This window comes from Carcharodon carcharias, chromosome 10, assembly GCF_017639515.1.
Source record: "Carcharodon carcharias isolate sCarCar2 chromosome 10, sCarCar2.pri, whole genome shotgun sequence".
In the NCBI taxonomy this organism is placed as follows: Eukaryota; Metazoa; Chordata; class Chondrichthyes; order Lamniformes; family Lamnidae; genus Carcharodon; species Carcharodon carcharias.
This window is the reverse complement of record NC_054476.1, coordinates 125,875,564-125,897,063: the sequence shown is the minus strand read 5'-3', so window position 1 is coordinate 125,897,063 and position 21,500 is coordinate 125,875,564. Positions and strand designations below refer to the sequence as shown.

At 44.7% G+C, this 21,500-nt stretch overlaps 1 protein-coding gene across 1 annotated transcript in view; it reads right to left on the bottom strand.

Annotated features, from left to right (window-relative positions):
- Positions 1-1,265: 1,265 nt before the first annotated feature.
- The window catches only part of LOC121282870 (C-factor-like), a 176,775-nt gene continuing 156,540 nt past the window's right edge, over positions 1,266-21,500 (bottom strand). The window contains exons 2-5 of the mRNA XM_041196683.1: positions 16,442-16,629; positions 14,569-14,730; positions 4,810-4,920; positions 1,266-1,379 (exon numbers count right to left, since the gene is read on the bottom strand). Coding sequence (XP_041052617.1) covers positions 1,266-1,379; positions 4,810-4,920; positions 14,569-14,730; positions 16,442-16,629 — 575 coding nt within the window. The remainder of the gene's footprint in view (positions 1,380-4,809; positions 4,921-14,568; positions 14,731-16,441; positions 16,630-21,500) is intronic.

Here is a 21,500-nt window from a genome sequence, read left to right as displayed (position 1 = left end):
TGTTACAACTCACACACACATACACCCACCCCCACATACATTCCAACACCCATACACTCCCCATACACACACACATATACACTCGCATGCATTCACGCATGTACATACATACCAACACTCACTCACATGAGTACATGCACATGAATGCACCCACACAGATACACTCACATGGGCATATGCACATGGGGTATACACACACAGAGGCCACCGGCACACACACAAGCATAGGCACACCAAACAAACTTGCACACACACACACTCACAGAAAATTTATAATAGGAACTTCAATTGTTCTGGGGTCAGAGCAGAAGCTGCCTGAAGCTCTAGAAGGAGAAGCAGACTCTGGAGAAACATGCACAGAAGTGGTTGAAACATTTAATGGGTGACATTGAATCAAATGTAATCAATTCTTCCCAGGATTATGGCATTTAAATTAATTTATAATGGTATGTATTTAATTTTGAAGATATGTGCTCTGAGGATCCAGCATGGAGATCCAAATAAAAAATGTTCAGTTTGTGATATTGTTTTCTCATGAATATTAGTTTTAAAATAATTGAGCATTTTGACTAGGTGTTGTGCGGTGGATGACTAAGGCCAAGGTTTACCAGGCAGCAGTGATCCTCATGCTCCTACATGCTTTGGAGACTTGGAAAGCCTACAGCAGACACCTCAAAGCAATGGAGAATTATCAATAGCGCTGCCTTCACAAGATACTCCAAATCTGGTGGAAAGAAAGGCAGTCCAACCGCAGCATCCTCTTTCAAGCCAAAATATCCAGCATCAAGGCGCTGATCACTTAAACCAGCTCCGCTGAGCGGCACATGTCGCTCGTATGGCTGGCATCAGAGTTCACAGATTCGCTGACATTTTGAACACTCAGTTCACATTCAACAAAGACAACAGAAAAAACTCCACACAAACATACATACATATATATATATATATATAGTATTATATAGTGCACAAGTAGCAAGACAATAATTTACACACAAAGGCATGACATTTTTGCATTTAATCATTCCGATATGTTGCTCTTTAGAACTCAAACCAAGATAAATGGAAACCACTTCACTTTGTGGAGCCAGGCACCGAGGATCTCTCACTCTTACTGGGATCTTGCTGCAGAGGTGATGTTAGAAATGAAATCATGTGCAGTGTACTCCAGAGTCTATAAGTGAAGTGGTGTTGCCCTTGGCCCTACCTCAGAGCCATACAGTCATGAGAACAGATGACAAAAGGCCCTTAAACTAGGCCATGAATCATCACCAGTCAACTTCCTTTCCCTCTCTATCCAGGAATTTTCCAGTGTCACACTGCGACAGGCTGGCAAACACTTTCAGCATACTGCTGACACTGTCAGCAACTGGCAATGGAGCCTGAAAAACAAGGAAAGTAAATAAAACTAAACTCAACCAGGACTGGATTATCCAAATATAATGCACCCAAAAGGTTGGCATGTCACAGAAGTTGGTGTCTGTGGCTCGTACATGCCAAACATATGTCAGAGTGCTGGGATCTTTACACCAACCATGTCTTAAAGCCAGAACCAGTCCAGCAGAGCACAGCCAGCAACACAAACACACTAACTAAAAGGAGCAATGTTACAATATGGAGAGCGATGAACCGACTTGACTATACACAACACTCTCACTCACCTCACAGAAATGTCTAAAAGTGCCTTATGTACAATGAATTACTAAACCTCTCCACCTTTGGTGGCTGCATCTTTAGGTGCCTAGGTTCTAAGCTTTGGAATTACCTCCCTAATCATCTCTGCCTCTCTACCTCGCTTTCCTCCTTTAAGATGATCAATTAGAACTTATCTGTTTGTCCAAGCTCTTGGTCATCTGCCCTGACATCACCTTATGTGGCTTAGTTGTTTCATAACACCCCGGTGAAGTCCCTTGGGTCATCTTACCATGTTAAATATACTATATAAATGCACGTCAGTAGCTGCTGTTGTGGAAGTAAATGTAGTGGCCACTTGGTGCACAATAAGTTCTCACAAATCATAATGAGATGAATGACCAATTAATCTGTTTTTAGCAATATTGGCTGACACAGGAATATTAACCAAGACATTGGAAAAATAAGCAGAAGAGTGATACAGCCCAGGGCCAGCTCACCTCCCCCCACACCCTGTCATCAGCATCCACCAACACCACCAATCCCCACGCCCCGTCCTTGGATGGACATTAAACTTTATGCCATTATTGGTCTGAAATTAGAGTCAACTGATTTAGGGTGTACATGCTTGTATACATGTCTGTGTATATATGGATCTGTATGTATATATGTATGCATTTTTATATATTGAATTATATCTGCCTATGTATGAATATGTCTATGTTTATGGAGCCTATGTATTTGTATAGCTGGAGAACTGAACTCCACAGTAATATCATCCTTGCCCTCAGAACAGAAAAGAAAAAAAGTAAGCATGACCCACACACAGAAAACTTATTGTTAAGGTGAAAGGGACATTCTAATGAGGATGATAATTAGATAGGTAGTAACTAATTCTGTTTAACTAGACAGTTATGGAACCTGTGTGGTGATGTGTGGTAAGGGTTGTACTTGGACTCTCTCAGATCATGTCTAGTGACAGATTTAGTGGGAAAGTTGGACATTCAGAGGGAGAAGAGGTGAAACTAAAGGAAACCCACAGGGCTCCTCTTAAACATACTGACAGTCATTTACAAAATGGATCCTTCCACTCTGAGCAGGGGGAGCTGTAGAGGCAGATGGAATTCCAAAGCATGGGGCCTAGGTGACTGAAAGCACTGGTGGGGCAAAGAGAGAGAGAAAACAACAAAGATTACTGAGTTGGGAGGGTGCAGTGTTGGACTGGAAGAGGTTACAGAGATAGGGAGGGGGAAGACCATGAATGAACTTCAGAACAAGGATGAACATTTTAAATTGGTGGTGTTGGGTGATTGGGAGCCACTGCAGGTCAGGAAGGATAGCCAATATTCAAGTTTGGAAGTGACATCTACAAAAAAGGATGATCTGAGGCAGAGGCGGAGATGAGTGATATTATAGAGATGGCTGGAAGCAGCTTTTGTGATGGGGGAATTTGGGGTCATAGAGTCACAAAATGGTTGCAGCACAGATGGAGGCCATTTGACTCATCATGTCCATCACTGCTCAGCAAGAACAATCCAGCTAGTACCATTCATCTACCCTTTCCCCTGCAATCTTTTCCCTTCATGTACTTATCTATTTCCCTTTTGAAAGCCACAGTTGAATCTGCCTCCACCACAATCTCTGGCAGCGCACTCCAGATCCTAACCACTTGTATAAAAAAAGTTTTATCGCAGGCTTCTTTTGGTTCTTTTGCCAATCAGTTTAAGTATATTAACTCTGGTTCTAGACCCTTCCACCTTTGTGAATAGTTTCTCTCTGGCTAAACTACCCAGACCCCTCATGATTTTGAAGACCTCTATAAAATCCCCTCTCAACTACCTCTTCTTAAAGGAGGACAGCCAGTTTCTCCAGTCTATCCACCATTGGCACTAGACTTTGAGTAGTTTAACCAATGAGAACCTTCCTCCTGGCAGCACCAAGACGTCTGGCTCTTTACTGGCCTGTCAGAAACGTTGACATGGTTGCCTTCCCCACCCCCCCACCCCCCCCCCCCCAACCCCCCTCCCACCGAGGACAAAATTTCAGGCTTAGCATTAGAGCTGCTGGAATTCCAGGCTCCCTAGGTGAATGAACTACCTGCGAGTACTGGTGCAGTGATTTCAAAATAAGTCCTAGTCCTCTCACTGCCCATCTGGTTCTACCCAAAATTAGAAAAATATTTATCAAAATATCAATACTAATCAATAAATTTTTATTAATGGAGAGAATTAAGAGTTACAAAATCAAGGTGATTAATGGAGTTAAGATACAGATCCGCCATGGTCTCATAGAATAATGGGACAGGCTTCAGTGTCTGAATGGCCTACTCCTGTTCATACGTTCCTACTTATTTGGCTGGAGAGCACTTTTGGAATGCCCTGAGGTCATGAACCATGCTATAGAAATGGAACACAACCAGAAAATGCTGGAAAAACTCAGCAGGTCTAACAGCATCTGTGGAGAAAAAAACAAAGTTAACGTTATGAGTACGTATGCCTCTTCTTCAGAGCTAAAGAGAAGTAAAAATGTGATGAAATTTATACTGTTTAAGGGGGGTGGAGCGGGTGAAGCTGGGTAATAGGCCAGCAACAGATGAGAGCAAAGGAGAAATTGACAAAGATGTCATGAACAAAAGGACAAAGAGGTGTTAATGGTAGTGGTGCTGGCTAAAGGCGGTGCTGATGGCGGCATTAAGATAAGAAAGCAGAATGTGATAATAACAGGACAAGGATAAGTACTCTGGAAAGAACATGATCAAGTGACAGATGGTCCTTGTGGGGGTGAGGTGGGGGGAGGGGACGGTGGTGGGAAAAAAGATCGGAAATAGGATAAAAGGTGGGGATAAAACAATGAATAAAAACTAAAATAAATAAAAATAAGTGGATACAAAATTAAAATAAAAAATAAAAATGAATATTGAAAAAAGCGGATAAAAAAGGGGTGAGGATGAAGGAGAAAGTTCATGGTCTGAAATTGTTGAACTTCAGAAATGGAAGCAATTCTTTTACACTTACATAGATAATATGCTGGGTTCAGGCATGAAGTATACCTGGAGGGCAACCAGCACTTGCATTCAGTAAGAGGAGGGACAAAGTTGGGGTTGGACAGTAGCCCTGGGATGCACAGTCAACAGGAGTAAACTGTGACTCTAGGCTTGGGGTCCATTTCAGCTCTACTTACTTTCATTCCTCCCATGTCTGTTTGAACCCAGCCAGGATGGATGGCAGTACAAAGGATCTGATATTGCTTCAGGTCCTCTGAAAGACACATACTCGCCATGTTTAAAGCAGCCTAGAAATGAAACGAAGGAAAATATCAAATATATTCTAATCCATGTTAGATAGATTCAGAGTAAACAGAATGAAAGGAGTGTGAACACATGGCTGTGGAAGCTGGTATAAGCACACAAACACATCAGAGCTCTTTCAAAAAGATATGCTAAGCGTCTTTTCTTTGCTAAAACACGAATGGGTCTGAGATTCTGGGAGACCCACTGACTTGGCAGGGGTTGAAATGAAATGGAACTCCAGGTCATCCAGAATTTAAGATGCAGAGTCCATTCAAAATCCCAGGCATCGAGTCATCTGAATAATTGCAAAAGGCCACAAGGTGTCTGCATTTCAGCAGTGCTTACCCCAATCTGCCCTTTAGAAAGGAATTTAAGGAAAAATTGTTAAGTTTTTGGCCCCGAGCCATTACATCTCTTTGAAAGGTAATAGATTTCCTTTGAGATCAATTATCTTTTGTCTTCTAAAGTTTTGGGGCTTTTGTTGGACCGTCAGTAGAGCACACACCAACTCTTTACCGTCAGAAGTACTGCTGGGGCCTACCAAAGATGTCATAGGGCAAATTGCGAGGTAGCTCAGGAATTCCTGAATATGTGGAGAGAACGATTGGAAGATTTGCCCACAACAACTTGCAATTGGAAGGCACTGTTAAGGGCCAATAGTGGTACAGAGGCAGTAATCTTGATACCTCAGTGCAGTGCAGAGGATGTGTTGCATAGTTGGAGGTGCTGTCTTTCAGGTGAGATAAAATGAGGCCCTGTCTCTCTTGCCAAGTATACATAAAAAATTCAATGGCACTATTGTGAAGAAGAGCAGGGGAGATCTCTCCGGTGTCTTCATCAGTACTCATCTCTTTGCCAAAATCACTAAATAGATTCTTCTCTCTTACAGCTGGTGTAGAGTAACTACTATAACTTTACATTCAGGTATTTAATCCAGATAATTGCATCAGGAGTAGTGGAATGTATCACTGTAATACCTCCTTCACATCTGTGAATTTGGTATTGAGTCTTCATTAAAGGAACAGTAGCATCATGGTTATGTTACTCGACCATTAATACAGAGGTCTGACTATGAAAGATATGAGTTCAAATCCCACCAAGACAGCTGGGAAATTTAAATTCAAGGAAATAATTAAATCTAGAATAAAGTCAGTACCAGTTATTGTAACCATGTAACTACAGGATTGTTGTAAAAAATCTATCTGGCTCACTAATGTCCCTTAGGAAAGGAAATCTATTGTCTTTACCCAGTCTGACCTACATGTGACTCCAGAACCACAGCAACTTAGTTGACTCTGAAATGGCCTAGCAAGCCACTCATCATCAAGAAGGTGGCTCGCCACTAACTTCTCAAAGACAACTAGGGATCGGCAAAATAAATGCTGCCTTGCCAGCAGCACTCACATCCTGTGAATGAATTAACGAAAGAATATATTCCATGGCCTGTTCTGGCTGACCATTGTTGAGCGTTGGAGAGTTTTTAATTTTCCATTTGTGCATCAAGTATCTGTATTTGCGAATGTGAATTAGGACTTCACCTGAACTTCACAGAAGATCCTCTTTGTCAGGTCTTTCACAAGATGTTTGTTTTGACTTTGTGAACTCCCACATGGGAATATAATGCTGTGGCAATAATGGAGATCTGGGTCAAAATATGGCATGGCTGGGTTCCTGATATAGGATGTTCCTGATGTAAGATGTCCAGGAAAGATAGTGAAAGGGGTGGGAACAGATCTGGCCCAGGTAAATTGGATTCAGAGATTGACAAAACTGTAACTGCAATTGAACCTTTAAAGGATGCCTTTAAAGAGAAGAAAATTCAGGTACAGTCAAGGTGCATTCCCATGAGGGGGAAAGGTAAGACAACAAAGCCAGAGCTCCCTGGATGACGAGAAATAGAGAATAAGATGAAGCAGAGAAAGGGTGCATGTGACAGATGTCGGGTGGATAATACAAGTGAAAACTATAGAAAGTTCAGCGGAAAAGTGGGAAAGGAAATAAGAGCAGCTAAGAGAGAGTACGAGAAGAGATTAGCATCTAACATAAAAGGGAATCCAAGAGTCTTCTACTGGTGTATAAATAAGAGGAGTAGGACTGATTAGCGACCAAAAAGGGAATTTAAGCAATGAAGCAAGGGGCACGGCTCCGGACTAAATGAATACTTTGCATCTGTCTTTACCAAGGAAGAATGCGGTTCCAAAGTCATAGTGAAAGAGGGGGTATTTGAGAAACTGGATAGGCTAAATATTGATGAAGAGAAAGCATTAGAAAGTCTGGCTGTATTTATAGTTGATAAATGACCAGGACCAATGGGAGGCCCCTGAGGATACTGTGGGAAGGAGGGATGGAAATCGCAATGGCACTGACTATTATCTTCCACTCCTCCTTAGGTACAGGGATGATGTCAGAGGACTGGAAAATAGAAAATGTCACACTATTGTTCAAAAAAGGGTGCAAGGATATACCCAGCAATTTCAGTCTAGTCGGTTTAACTTTCACTGTGGGAAAGAATTTAGAAATGATAATTTGGGATAAAATGAACAATGACTTGGGCAAATGTGGATTAATTGCGGGAAGCAATCACAGATTTGTTAAGGCAAATCATGTTTAACTAATTTGATTGAGTTTTTTGATGAAATCACAGAGAAGGCTGATGAGGGTAATGTAGTTGATGTGGTGTACATAGTCTTTCAAAGTGTGTTTGATAAAGTGCCACATATCAGGCTTGTCAGCAAAGCTGAAGCCCATGAGATAAAAAGGACAGTGGCATCATAAAAACAAAGTTGGCTGGGTGACAGGAAACAGAGTAGTGGTGAACAATTGTTGAGGAACATAGGACTTAAGAGCAGGAATAGGCCCTCAGAACCTGTTCCGCCATTCAGATCATGCCTGATCTGGCTGTGGTCTCAATTCCACTTTCCTGTATGCAACCCCCTCCCATAATCTTTGACTCCCGTGTCTATCAAAACTCTGTCTAACTCTGCCTTGAATAAATTCAATGACCCAGTCTCCACTGCTCTCTGGGGAAAAGGATTTGGCAGACTCATGACCCTCTGAGAAAAAAAAATCTCATCTCCATCTTAAAAGGGAGACCTCTTATTCTTAAACTTTTTAAACTTTGCCCCCTATTCTCGTCTCCCTCACAAGTGGAAACATCCTCCTGGGGCAGAAGTTTTCATCCTGCGAGCGGGCACACACCTGACGTGAATGGGAGTGAAATAGTGCGTGATGAAGTCGGGTGAGTGTCCTGACGTGATCGCACACTCATGCAATTTTTCGCTCTGCGGGCATGTGCACGTGGCTGCCAAAGCGGTGCCCGCCATTAATTAACAGGCCACTTAAGAGCCTTAACGGTCCAACTGACTGCAATTTTACCTCGTCCGTGCGATTTTCTGCTTGTCTCATGGGCAAAACAGGCAGGCAGCCAGCTGACATTTTCACAAACCTACCCAAGGTCGGGATAAAAAGGGACAGCAGTGTTGCCAGTCTGAGTAGTGAGCAGTTTTGGAAATAGTATGTATCTGGTTGCTTATTGTAACTTGGCAGCTTCATCTCTGTTCGGGGCTTCATTCTTAGCATTTCTTATTTCTTCTTTCTTAGCTAGGCCTCATTTCAGGACTCATTGCCATCTGCCAGGCCTCCGGAGGGTTGAGACCATGTGGACCCTTCCAGGTACCAGACAGCCTTCTTTTATCCTGGTAATGTGGACTGTGGTCTCCGCTGGTGGCACCTCCTCTGAGGAGGAAGAGAGGCAGAAGGGAGAGGAGGCCAGGTGTTCCAGTGCAGCTTCCAGGGGAGGGAGTGTGGGAGGAGAGAGCACAGGCACAAGGACTACTTGCTGGCCTTGTGCCCCAAGGTGGAAGGGGCTGCAGAAGACACCACTATCCTGCTGCCAGGGTTTACAAGCGGCGTTGCAGCTACCTCAATATGTCCTTAGTGCAATGCAGAAGGAGGCTCCGCCTCTCAAGAGAGACCGTGAACTCCATTTGCCAGATGATTGGTCCTGAGATCAGCTCCGACTGTGTGGGTGGACACCCCATGCCAGCGGCTCATCACAGTGTCCCTCAATCTATGCCTCCAACTCTTTCCAGGGCTCAATGGGGAACCTTTGTGGAGTCTCCCAATCAGCTGCCCACAGTTGCATCAAGCTGCTGACAGAAACTCTGTTCAAGCAGATACTGACTTTTATTCTTTACCATATGGACTAAGCCAGCCAGGCTGAGCGAGCCAGAGGCTTTGCAGCGATTGCTGGGTTCTCCCGCATCCAGGGTGCCAGCGACTACACACGTGGTCATCAAGGCGCCAGCGGGTCAGTTCGGTGCCTTTGTCAACAGGAAGGGCTTCCACTCCATGAACGTGCAGATAGTGTATGACCACAGAATGCAGATTCTGCGAGTCTGTGCAAGGTACCCTGGCAGATCCCATGATGGGTAGATCCTGAGACACTTCCAGGTGCCGAGACTCTTCAGTGCTCCAACCTGACTGGATGGATGGCTGCTGAGTGACAAAGGCTATCCGTTGAACAGGTGGCTCATGACGCCTCTCCGCCGTCCAAGAACAGAGGCAGAGAAGCATTACGATAGGAGTCATGCCTCCACAAAAGGTGGGGGTTGGTAGAGAGGACCATAGGTCTTCTCAAGATATGCTTCTAATGCCTGGACCGTTCAGGGGGGGGTACTACAATAAACCCCCCTCCACCCCCCACCCCGAGCGGGTGTCACTGATCATGGTTGCATGCTGCGCTCTCCACAATCTGGCACTGGCAAGGGTTGACCCACTGGAAGAAGAGGATCTTGACGCAACTCCACAGGCCACTGAGGGTGAATCCAGTAGGGAGTCCGAGGATAAGCATGATGAGGAGAATGCTGAGGGCGTGAAGGCAACTTCTGGATCCTTCATTGAGGCAGGGACACCAGGGACGCCTTGATCCAAAGCTCCTTCAGCTAGATCAGCTTCAAATGAATGCGAGGGCTGCCTCCTCCATCCCGGATGTCTGAAAGGACCCTTTCATTTGAACACAAAAGAACACTCAGTGCCTGTGCAATAAAGTTCAAAGCCACGTATGTCCAGCATTACATACTGCCATACCCTGCACCAATAAAATAAAAAGTTGAAGCATGCTCAGGCCATGATGACAAAAACAAAATTTATCTCATTTTGACAATTCCAAACTATTTACATAAACTTCTCTGGTCTTCATTCCCAGAACAGTAAATATATAGTGAACATAAATGAATGTAAAATCACCTGTGACCTGTCTTCTTGTGCTCATGGTGCCTTTAACTTACATTTGCAAGTGCTATGTCTAGGTGCTCCCCCCTCGCTGGCACTGGCATTGGAGACAGCTGCTGACTCTGCTGTTTTGTTGGCCTTGACAACCTTGGCCGTCGTCGTCTGGCCAGTGGAGCCTGTGCTGGCCCCGCCTGGTTGGGAGTGGCCAGTGACACAGCTGGCATCTCCCCAGTCGCTGCAGCCTCATCAGATGCCATGGTCACTGGCAGAGGGGTGGAGGAGCTGCTAGCATCATCCAGAGTGCCGTGAGAGGAGTCCGCAGAGACGACAGGCAGCTCGTGCGCTGTGAGGTTGCTGTGGGCCTCCCTGCACACCACTGATGGATGGGCACCTCATGGGGATGCTGGGTGCCTCATCCATCTCCCACACTGACACAGACCACCTGAGGTCAGTGTCTGTGGAAGGGCTTGCAGGTCTGAGCACAACACCAGGAACCCTGATTCTGTCCCTGGACTGGCTCTCCATGAGAGTCGCCGCTGTCTCAATGGAGGAGGCAGTGTGCTCGCCCATGAGGGTCTATGCAGTGCTCATGCTCCACACAGACTCCTCCATCATGGAAACCATGGCACGCGGACCCTCATGGATCTCCGCCAGATCCTCCCGCATATCTCGCTGGATATCCAGCATCTGCTACCTAATGGACGACTCCAGAGGCTCATCATCTGCCTTAGACTGAGCATCATCCTGTGCCCCAGCAGTCCTCCAACTGCCGGCCCCCTGGGCACTCTCTGCCTGCACCTCAAGAGACTGTGAAGTGCCCTCACCAATGTGCGCCAAGATACTAGCCACCGCTCTAATGCCCACCGAGATGCTGCTATCTCCACTGGTGCCTGCTTCAGAGAGCAGGTGTGACACAGGTGAATATGACGCCCGGTGGTCCTCCAGTGTTGAGGTGACCCTTCAGGGTCTGCAGATCAGACGCCTGCTGGCGAACATAAAAGGAAGAAGGACATGTCATTAGTTAAAGTCATCACACTTTCACTGTGCATGCCAGGCACCCTGGTGAGACAATGGAGATCTGCATCACGGTGCCATCATCTTTCAATGATTAATGGGGACTCCAGGTTTGAGGCTTCCATCAATGAGGTGACTATACTAGAATAGTTGCACAGTCCAAAAGTCTCACCTCTGTGCACTGCCTTCCACCTTCTTACCTTCGAGTGGCACCCCCGACCCGGTTGCATGGGAAGCGTGCCAGCTCGCCAGCTCCAGGGCATTTTGCTTGAACCAGGAAAACAGCAGCAAGTTGGGCGGCCCTCAGCCTGTACGTGCCCTCTCGGCTTGGTTATGGCTCCTCTTCTCCTGAAAGGACAGAGGAGCATTGATTAGTCCACTCTTTACCTGCAGCACCATTGCAGCCTGGCCAATCCCAGCTGAGGAACACTTCACAGGGCACATCCAAGTCGTGGCCTTTGAGCTGCAAGGCACTCAGTCCAAGCATCCAGGACTCACCCACTTGGCCAGTTCTGGTGTCACTGACAGTTGGCACTCAGACTCTAGCACCCCTGAGGTCCACGGAGGTTGCGGGTGGGGGTGGTGGGATGATGGCCACACCTTAACATTTCCGCACCCTTCCTGAACTTAGTAGGTCATTGAAATGCTGCCGATGCTGCACCCGTGTGCACTACACCATGTTATGCTGTTCACCAGAGCTGCCACCTCCTCCATGCCCTCTTGGTGAGATGCAGTGGCCTCCTCCTCCCACCTCTGAGGACAAGGGTGTCCCTCCTGGCAGCCACCTTCTCCAGGAGGATGGCGAGGCACTCATCAGAAAAGCGGAGGGCTGAGTGCCCACCCGACCTGTGCTCCTGCCTGGCGTTTGCTACCACATTTGAGTTCATCTTCACAATGGCAGACAGACGTCCTTCCACGGCAGCCTTTCTGGGGCTGCCTGGGCCACTTTTAAACTGGCTGCCAGGTCGCCATTGGACCCGGCAGATGCCAGGCCCCCATCCCTGCTTAGTCCTTACCAGCGGAGCTGCCTTTTACGCTGGGTGGGCCTTAATTGGCCCGCCCAGCGTGAAATTGCAGCCAGGGCCCGATCGCGGGCGGCAGTTGGTTTCACGGCTGCTCTCAGGCCCGCCCACTACGCCCACCCAACAAGGGGAAAATCCTGCCCCTGGTATCCACCCTATCAAGTCCCCTCAGGATCTCATATGTTTCAATAAGGTCACCTCTCATTCTTCTAAACTCCAATGGGTATAAGCCCAACCTGTTCAACCTTTCTTCACAGGAGATGCTCTTCATCCCAGGAATGAATCAAATGAACCTTCTCTGTCCTGCTTCTAATGCAATTATGTCGGAATCTCCTGGGGAGCTTGGCGGGCGGGGGAACTTAATATGGCGTGAGCTCAAACATCAGTTTCCCAGTGGCAGGCTGAACGTTTACAATTATGTTTTTGGGGTTTTAAAGGAAGCCCTTTTGCATGCAATAGCAAGTCATGCATGCTCAGTAAAAGACCAGCTCACCAACATTATGTTCTCCCTCCAAATTAAGTTCCCGTCCAGTCAGAAATTAGAACATTCACATTTACGACCGTATATAAGAGGTGTGCACCTGACTGCTTCCACGATTTTGAACTGAGTAGATGCTCCTTTGTCCTTTTTGGGGACCGTGCACAAACGTCAACCTCTATACTGAGAATGGGTACCATGAGGCCAGTGTGGAAGGGTGCAGCAGAGGCTGGACATGGGAGATAGGCTAAGATGGAAGAGCGGAGTGGAGGCTGCATAACAGAAGGCAGGCTAAGGGAGGAAGAGGGAAAGGCTGGCTGGGGAAGGAAGACAGACTGTCGGGGCAGGGAGGGAGACATCGAGGGAATGTGAAGGTGTAGGGATGTGGGATAGAGGGAAAAGTCTTGTTTGTTGGGTCTGGGTGGTGGTTAGTAGGGGGAAGGGTTTTCTAGGCAGGGATGGTGGGAGTGGGATGAGGGTGGAGTCAGTGCTGTCTATGGTGGGGTCCTGGGGGTTGAATTGAGGAGTGGAGGAAACAGACACAGTGAGTGGGGGAAGTAGGATGCAGTGGGGTGGCAGGTCCAAGGTAATAGTCAGCTAGCTGATGGCTCCATGATAGGGACAGTCACGGAAACAGACAAAACACCCCCCTCAACCCCCTGAAATCACTCTCACTTCCACAAGTTTAGGCTCTAGAACAGAAGATTCTGGCTTATATCTTTCTTCAAATAAGGAGACCAAAACATTATACAGTATTCCAGATGGAGTCTCACCAATGCCCTATAGGCAGTAAACCTTTCCTACTTTCATACTGCATTAAACACCACCTTCCATTTGCCTTCCTAATCACTTGCTGTACCTGCATATAAACTTTATGTGATTCATGTACCAGTAAAAACCAAGATCCTTCTCTCTACCACCGAGTTCTGCAATCTCTCTGCATTTAAATTATATACTGCTTTTCTATTCTTCCTGCCAAAGAGGACAAGTTCACATTTTCCACATGATACTCCATCTGCCAAACTCTTGCCCACTCATTTAACCTGTCTGAATCCCTTTGCAGATTCTCTACCTCCTCTTAACAACTTATTTTCTTATCCATTTTGCTGTCATCAGCAAATTTAGCTACCAAACATATGGTCCCTTCATCCAAACCTTGATGTAGATTCGAAATAGTTGAGGGCTCCACACTGATTCCTGAGGCAGCCCATTAGTTACAGCTTGCTAACCCAAAAAAGACCCATTTATCCTTATTCTCTGCTTCCTGTTAGCTAACCAATCCCTTATCCATGCCAATATGTTTCCCCCTACATCATCATCTGTTATCTTGTGCAGTAAACTTTGATGTGGCATCTTATCAAGTGCCTTTTGGAAATCCAAGTACGCCACATCTACAGGTCCCTCTTTATCCACCTTGCTTGTTACTTCCTCAAAACAAAAACTCTAATAAATGAGTTAAGCACGATTTCCATTTCACAAAGCCATGTTGACTCTGCTTGATCACATTATAATTTTCCAAGTATCCTGCTATAGCCACCTTAATAATGGATCCTAGCAATTTCTCTATGACAGGTGTTGGGCTAACTGGCCTGTAGTTTCCTGCCTTCTGTCTCCCTCTTTTCTTGAGTGAAGGTGTTAGATTAGCTATTTTCCAATCCACTGCACCCTTCCAGGATCTAAGGAACTTTGGAAGATTATAACCAATTCATCTTTAATTTTATTAGTTAGTATTTTTAGTGGTTAGCATTTGTGTTGTGGTTTCACTAAGCAATTGAATAGCCTTAAAGTTAAAAAGAATCTACATGTAAATGTAGACTAAGAGATAAAGGAATCAATGCATCCACTATCTCTGCAGCCACTTCTTTTAAGACCTGTTGCTATGTTCTTACATTCCTATTAACTACCTTGCTGAGGCGGTACGGATACATAGGAGCAAGACTGAAATTCTTCTGACTCAATTTAATGGATCCCAGTAGTGAGGTGATATTGATAATTGCTGCCTTGTTACAGCTCATCCCTTCCAAATCCAGGGCCTGTGCTGCCTTCTTCAGACTGGGTAGAAAAGCCTGACAACAAAAATATAAAACAAAATAATCAGCAACAAAATTCACTTGAACTGAAAACAAAAGCGATTCAAACTGCATGGGATGGCCAGCCTGCTGCCCGAGGGAAACATGCCCAGTAGTCAATGAGGTCTGTACTGAGAATGGCAGCATCCCCTTTTGTCCACTTATTTCCCTGAAGCTAACACCACCCAAGAATTTTTCCTCAACAGTTAAAGCGATCCCTTCTCAATGCTGAAGGCACCAAGACCCAGTCCTTTCCCATTACAAAATGGTCTGTTAACTACTCCGGTGGACACCTCAGAGCCAATATACCAAAAAGGCATCAGCAGAGGTTAAAGAACCTTGAGACCATCCCTGATAGGATTATTAGCAGAGTGGGGGTCAGCACTGAGTTCAGCACACAGGCAGCACATAGAACATTTCTGGTACAAGTTTCACTCACCAGCTTGGTTTACTAAAATATTTACCTCATCTAGCACAACTCTAAATTTGTTTTTAAACCCCTGAATCCTAGGAGATCAAAGTTCTGTACTCGTTGACTTACAAGCACATTATTCCTGTTGTCTCAATATTTGTGTGGGTTTCCCAGGGATGTCTCAATACTTTTACCCCATAATAAAAACGTTCAAAGCCATTAGTTTTGTGTTAAATGAAGAATGATTTTATTCTTCCCTATGATCACTGGGGAGGTCTAGTGGTGCAGGGGTAGTGTCCTTGCTACCATGCCAGAAGCTCATGGTTCAAGTCCCACTCCAGGACTTGATGGCCAAGGAAAGTCAGTTCATAACACAGCCAAAAAGGTTGACTATCACCTTGTAAGTTCTTCCAACATATGGCAATGGCAGGCAGTAAGAGTGGAAGAGATTCCTGGTCAGATGGAAAGAAATTAGAGCCTGTACCATTACCATCCATAGCTCCAGGCTACAACATACATGTAAAAGTGTATGTTGCCACAGCAACTTGGTGTCCTTGCGGGGGGCGGGGGGGGTGGGCTGATGGCTCAGTTGTGAATCAGATCAGTGCCGACAGCATGGGGTTTGAATTGCTGTTCTGGCTGGGGTGGATGCAGGTCCATCTTCTTGCCTTGCCTGTGGTGGAGATTACAGCCCTATAGGTTGGACTTGCCTTTGGGCAGAGAACTGAAGATGATCACTGGCAGGACTGGCATTTATTGCTAATCCCTGAGAAGGTGGTGGTGGTCTTTGTCATGTTGCCCTGTGGTGAAGGTCTTCCCACAGTACAACCTGCACAGATTACAACATTTTGAGTTTTTAACTGGGAACTGTTTAGTTTAACCAACTTTTTCTCTAATTTCCAATTATCAAAGTTCCTCTCCTGAAAGCACTGACTTGCACTGAGGTACAGCATCATAGCGGCCCCAGTACCTCCCCATGGCCTGCCAATCTTCATTCTAGCACAGTTCCTTTGTTAACATGATTTCCATGATATTAAAGACCCAGGAAGCACTGTGTTCCACACAATTTGTTGGGCTTGGTTCTGACGCCCAGGTTAAAGCATAAACGTCAGCCACTTGGTCAAGGTGCAGAGGGCTCCTATCAGCTTTCAAATGGTATCACAGGAGGGTTCACAGTGTTCAGGATTGAGCAAATATGTAAAGAAGACAAGAGAAAACTAGAGAAAAATAAAAAGATTAAATATGCTTATTCATGCTATTCAAATTAACACATTCGAGCCTACAGAACTCATTTACCTTGCTCACCAATAATGGGCCAACCACATTTGTTTGGTAAACCGCCATCATGTCGTCAGCAGTGAGGGTTTCTAGAGTTGCATAAGAGTTTATTCCGGCATTGTTGATGAGTAAGTTGAGCCCAGTTGCGCCAAGGCTTGCTTGCACTGCCTCCACCGCTTTTTGGATGCTGGCTGAATCTGTAACATCTTAAAAAGGAACAATAAGATCCTGAGGGATTACAATGGCAAGTGGACAGACAACAGATCCAGCAGTTATTTTATTGCTGAACAAAGTGCTGATCAGCCCCTACCTGGAGTCCTGCTGCAGTTCCCTGAGAGGATATGGATGAGGCAATAGAAATGATTCTATTCCCTAGTTAAAATGCTTCTCCACATTGAAGATGATTGAAAGTGAACCGAGGATCACACCTTGGCCTCTTTCCAAAACTGTGTGTGTTAAGTTAGTCCCATTCATTACACATTTACATTCCATATTTGTCTACTGATCTGTAATATTCCACATTTTTTCAAAGTGAAATTTCATTTTCCATTTACCTACACCACTTAGAAGTCTTATTGCATCTTCTACCTCCACTACTCTCACTATTTTAGAATTATCTGTAAGTTTGATCAATTTATAACTGGTTTCAATCACAATCGCATTAATATTGATTAAAAATAACAGGAGGTCAACTACTCTGTAGGACTCTGCAATTTCTCCCAATCAGACACTTCCCCCAGTCTGACACTCATCTATGTAAAGCTCCACTCAACACCTCCAGGTCTGATATGATTCCTCCCATGAGGATGCTTCATTTTCCAATGCTTAAACATTTTAAATGTTGAAAAATGGAAATATGCACTATGGGTGAGGTGTTCCACTATCTAGTTTAGTTCTGTAACAACCCAAAGAGACAAGGGGTTCTTCATCATCTAGCTCATGTCGGGCAAGTATATCCCCTCAACCTCCATGTTGGGTGCGATTTCCCTTCTAGATCCCTGTTGGGTGGCACCTTCCCTTCTACATCCATGTTGGGCAGATCCTTTTCTTCACCTGATTGAAAGAACACCAGAATACAAGAATTAGGAGCAGGGGTAGGCCATTTGGCCCCTCGAACCTGCTCTGCCTTTCAATAGGATCATGGCTGGTCTGACTGTGGCCTCAACTCCACTTTCCTGTCTGCCCCTTGACTCCCTGGTGATCAAAAATCTATCTAACTCAGCCTTGAATATATGCAATGAGCCAGCCTCCACTGCTGTCTGAGGAACAGAATTCCACATACTAACGACCTTCTGAGAAAAGAAATTTCCCCTCATCTCAGTCTTAAATGGGAGACTCCTAATTTTTAAACTGTATCCCCTAGTTTTAACCCCCCCACCCCCCACAAGGGGAAACATCCTCTCGGCATCCACCCTGTCAAGTCCCCTCAGGTCCTTCCATGTTTCAATACAATCACATCTTATTCTTCTAAACTCCAATGAGTGTAGGCCTAACCTGCTCAACCTTTCCTCATAAGGCAACCCCTTCATCCTAGGATTTAGTTGAGTCAACCTTCTCTGGACTGCTTCTAATCCAATGATATCCTTTCTTAAGCAAGGAGACCAAAACTATGTAAAGTACTTCCTGTACAGCTGTCACAATACTTCCCTTCTTTTAGATTCAATTCCCTTTGCAATAAATGCCAACATTCCATTTGCCTTTCTAATCACTTAATGAACCTGCATACTGATTTTTTGTGATTCATATGCCAAAACACCCAGATCCCTTTGTTCTGGGGAGTTCTGCAATCTCTCTCCATTCAAATAATATAATGCTTTTCTGTTCTTCCTACCAAAGTGAACAAGTTCACAGTTTTCCATCATTATACTCCATCTGTCACTTTCTTGGCCATTTTCATACTCTTAATTTCTTCCTCATTTTTTTTAGTCATTCTTTGCTAATTTCTAAATTCTGCCCAATCTTCTGACCGACCACTTTTCTACACTTTTTCTTTCAATTTGATATCAGCCTTAATTTCCTTAGCTAGCCACAGATGTTGCATCCTTTTCATAGAGCTTTTCTTTCGCAATGGAATATATCTCTGACTGAAAGATTGAAAGACTGCACCTGGGAGCACATGTCTACAGTTTCCAGCCACAGTTCACAGTCGCCCCAACATGGATCATGACTAACCTCCTCTGCACATGTGTCGAATCTGTAAGAACATTTTAAAATGGCAGAGAGGAGGAAAAGATCATCTGGTCCAAAAGCCTGTTCCATAATGTCCTGGTACAATGTAGTACCATGATCATTCAATCGCACCTCAACCAACAACAAGCATGCAATTGGCCGGGAGCCAGAAAATAACCCTAGATCAATTGAAGGTCTGACAAGTTCCTTTCCAACCTCCAAAGGCAATGAACAAGTTGCAAGAAATCACAGTGACCAACAGAAATACTCCACCAATACCCTACCTACCTTTAAACTCTGTAAAGTTCATCACAGTTAAGATCCCTCCTGAGTGCTTGCATGAGCTGCCAACTTTTTTTTTAAAAGGTTGACAACCCTCTGCGAAAAGAAAAAATCTCCTGACATCTATCTAGCTCCATACTCACATTACTTATGTGCATGTCCTCAGATCCTCCAATGATCATTGGCAGGAGAGGTGAATTCTGATACATGGTGGAGTCATTTCAGCTAGATTTTGTAGCTCCCATGCAAACATCATGAATGAATTCCACTCTAAAATGGATGTTTGGCAATCATACAGGAATGTCCCAGATTTAGTTCCAGGCTTGTGTCAAACAGGCAGAGAATGAGCCAAATGTGTTGGTTCTACTGTCATAATAGACCTGAGTTTGGCATGGTGAGAAAAGAAACAATCTGCCAGGATTACCACTGTCACTTGCTAACCAGTGAGCCTTGCTGGGAATTTTAGGTATGGACAGGACCAGGTTCAGTTGCAGTTCCAGATGTAAAATGGGGAGTACTGGTATCCACAGAACAATATCCCAGCAAAAAGGAATGGTTGGGCAGACAACTGAGGGAATAGGAAAGCCCCATCAGGCATTATAATGACCATCATTATACTCCATCTGTCATTTTCTTGGCCATTTTCATACTCTTAATTTCTTCCTCATTTTTTTTTAGTCATTCTTTGCTAATTTCTAAATTCTGCCCAATAACGTAAGACAATCTCCTTATCACACTGTACAGGTGGATGCTCCTTCAAAGTACATCAACAACAACTGCACTTATCTAGCACTTTTAAAACATTAAGTCCAAAGGCACTCTACAGGAGTGTATCGAACAAAATTTGAAGCCAAGCCACATAAGGAGATAATAAAACACTTGGTCAAAGAGGTAGATTTTAAGGAGCATTAGAGTGATATCTCAGGAGGTTCAGTTGAGGAATTCCAGAGTTTAAGCCCTAGACAGCCACATACATGGGGTCCAATGGTGGAGTGGTTAAAATTGGGGAAGCTTAAGAGGCCAGAATTGGCAGAATATAGAGATCTTGGAGGTTTTTAGGGCTGAAAGTGATTACAGAGATAGAGAAGGGTGAGGCTATGGAGGGAATTGAAAACAAAGATGAGAATTTTAAAATCAAGGTGTTGCCAGGCTGAATAGAGCTAATGTAAGTCTGCAAGTGTGAATGGGATTTGGTGTGACTTACAATACGGAAGCAAAGTTTTGGATGAGCTCATGTTTACAAAATGTGGAAAATTGGAACTCGACTATGAGAGTAATGAAATAATCTACAGGTAACAAGGAATGGATGAGAGTTTGAGCAGCAGGTGCACTGAGGCAGGACTGGAGACGGAAAATATTACAGAGGCGGAAGTAAGCGATCTTACAGATGAAATGGCTATGTGGTCAGAAGCTCATTACATGGTCAAGTAGGACACCAAGGTTACGAACTGTCTGGTTCAGCCTTGGACAGTGAACAGGGTGAGGAATTGAGTTGAGTGCTCGGGAACAGATATTGTGGTAGGAACTGAAAATGACTGTGGCCTTTCCAATATTTAGTTGGCAGAACTTTCTGCTCATCCAGTACTGAATGTCAGACAAAGAAGGATAACAAATCAGAGACAGTGGAGAGTTCAGGAGAGATGATGGTAAGGCAGAGTTGGGTGTTGCCAGCATAGGTGTGGGATATGATGCTGTGCTTTCGGGTGATGTCGCTGAAGAGTAGCATGTAGACGAGAAACAGGAGGGGGTCAATGGTAGATTCTCTTACAGGTGGATGCATCTTCATCACAAAGATTCCTCATCACACAGTACAGGACAATAATCCCTCACTACAGAATCCCCAGGCAGATGGCCACTCATCACAAAGTATACTTTCCAATAAGAAACAATCAAAAATTAATCAGTGAAGATGCACATCAGCTCTGAAAGAACTGCAGTCAAAGTTCTTCTGTGATATGCTAATTGTGAACTCAGCAACAGGATGCAGTTTAAAATGTCTGACCAAGCCACTGACTTGTAATTGAGATTAACTTAATAAACTGATGAACACAGGAATGTCACTTACCCAGTTCTATCATCTTCACTGCAGATTGTTCATTTGTTAACTTCTGCAGCTCCTATTAGGAGCCAAATAGGATGGATTGTTAGATCAGGTCAGCAAGTCAACACCATTTTATACCATAGCGACTCACCTTTAACCAGAAAGGAGAGGAATCAAAGAGGAAATGACACTAAACATCCACAATGGTACTTTCGAGCAGCGGAATTTTACTCAATCCATGTTACTCTTGGCAACCAGTTAGAGCACACAGGACAACTGAGAAAACTAGTAAAAACTGACCCAGCTGATAACTCAAGATCAGGTATTTGTCAGCAAGCGATTATGTGGGTTTTGTACCTTTAACTGCGCATGATATTCCTCACTTGCTTTGGAAGAAACAAAAATGTAAGCACCCAAAAGAGGAAAATCCAAATGCTGAAGAACTAAAGTGGGTGATGCATTTCCAGGAGGTTCAAGTGCAGACTCCCACCAGGCAATTCCGGATTTTTATGTTAATCTGAAGCACATTTAAACACTAATACTTTACACTCCCTCCTTCTCTTTCACACAAATACTCCCTCCCTC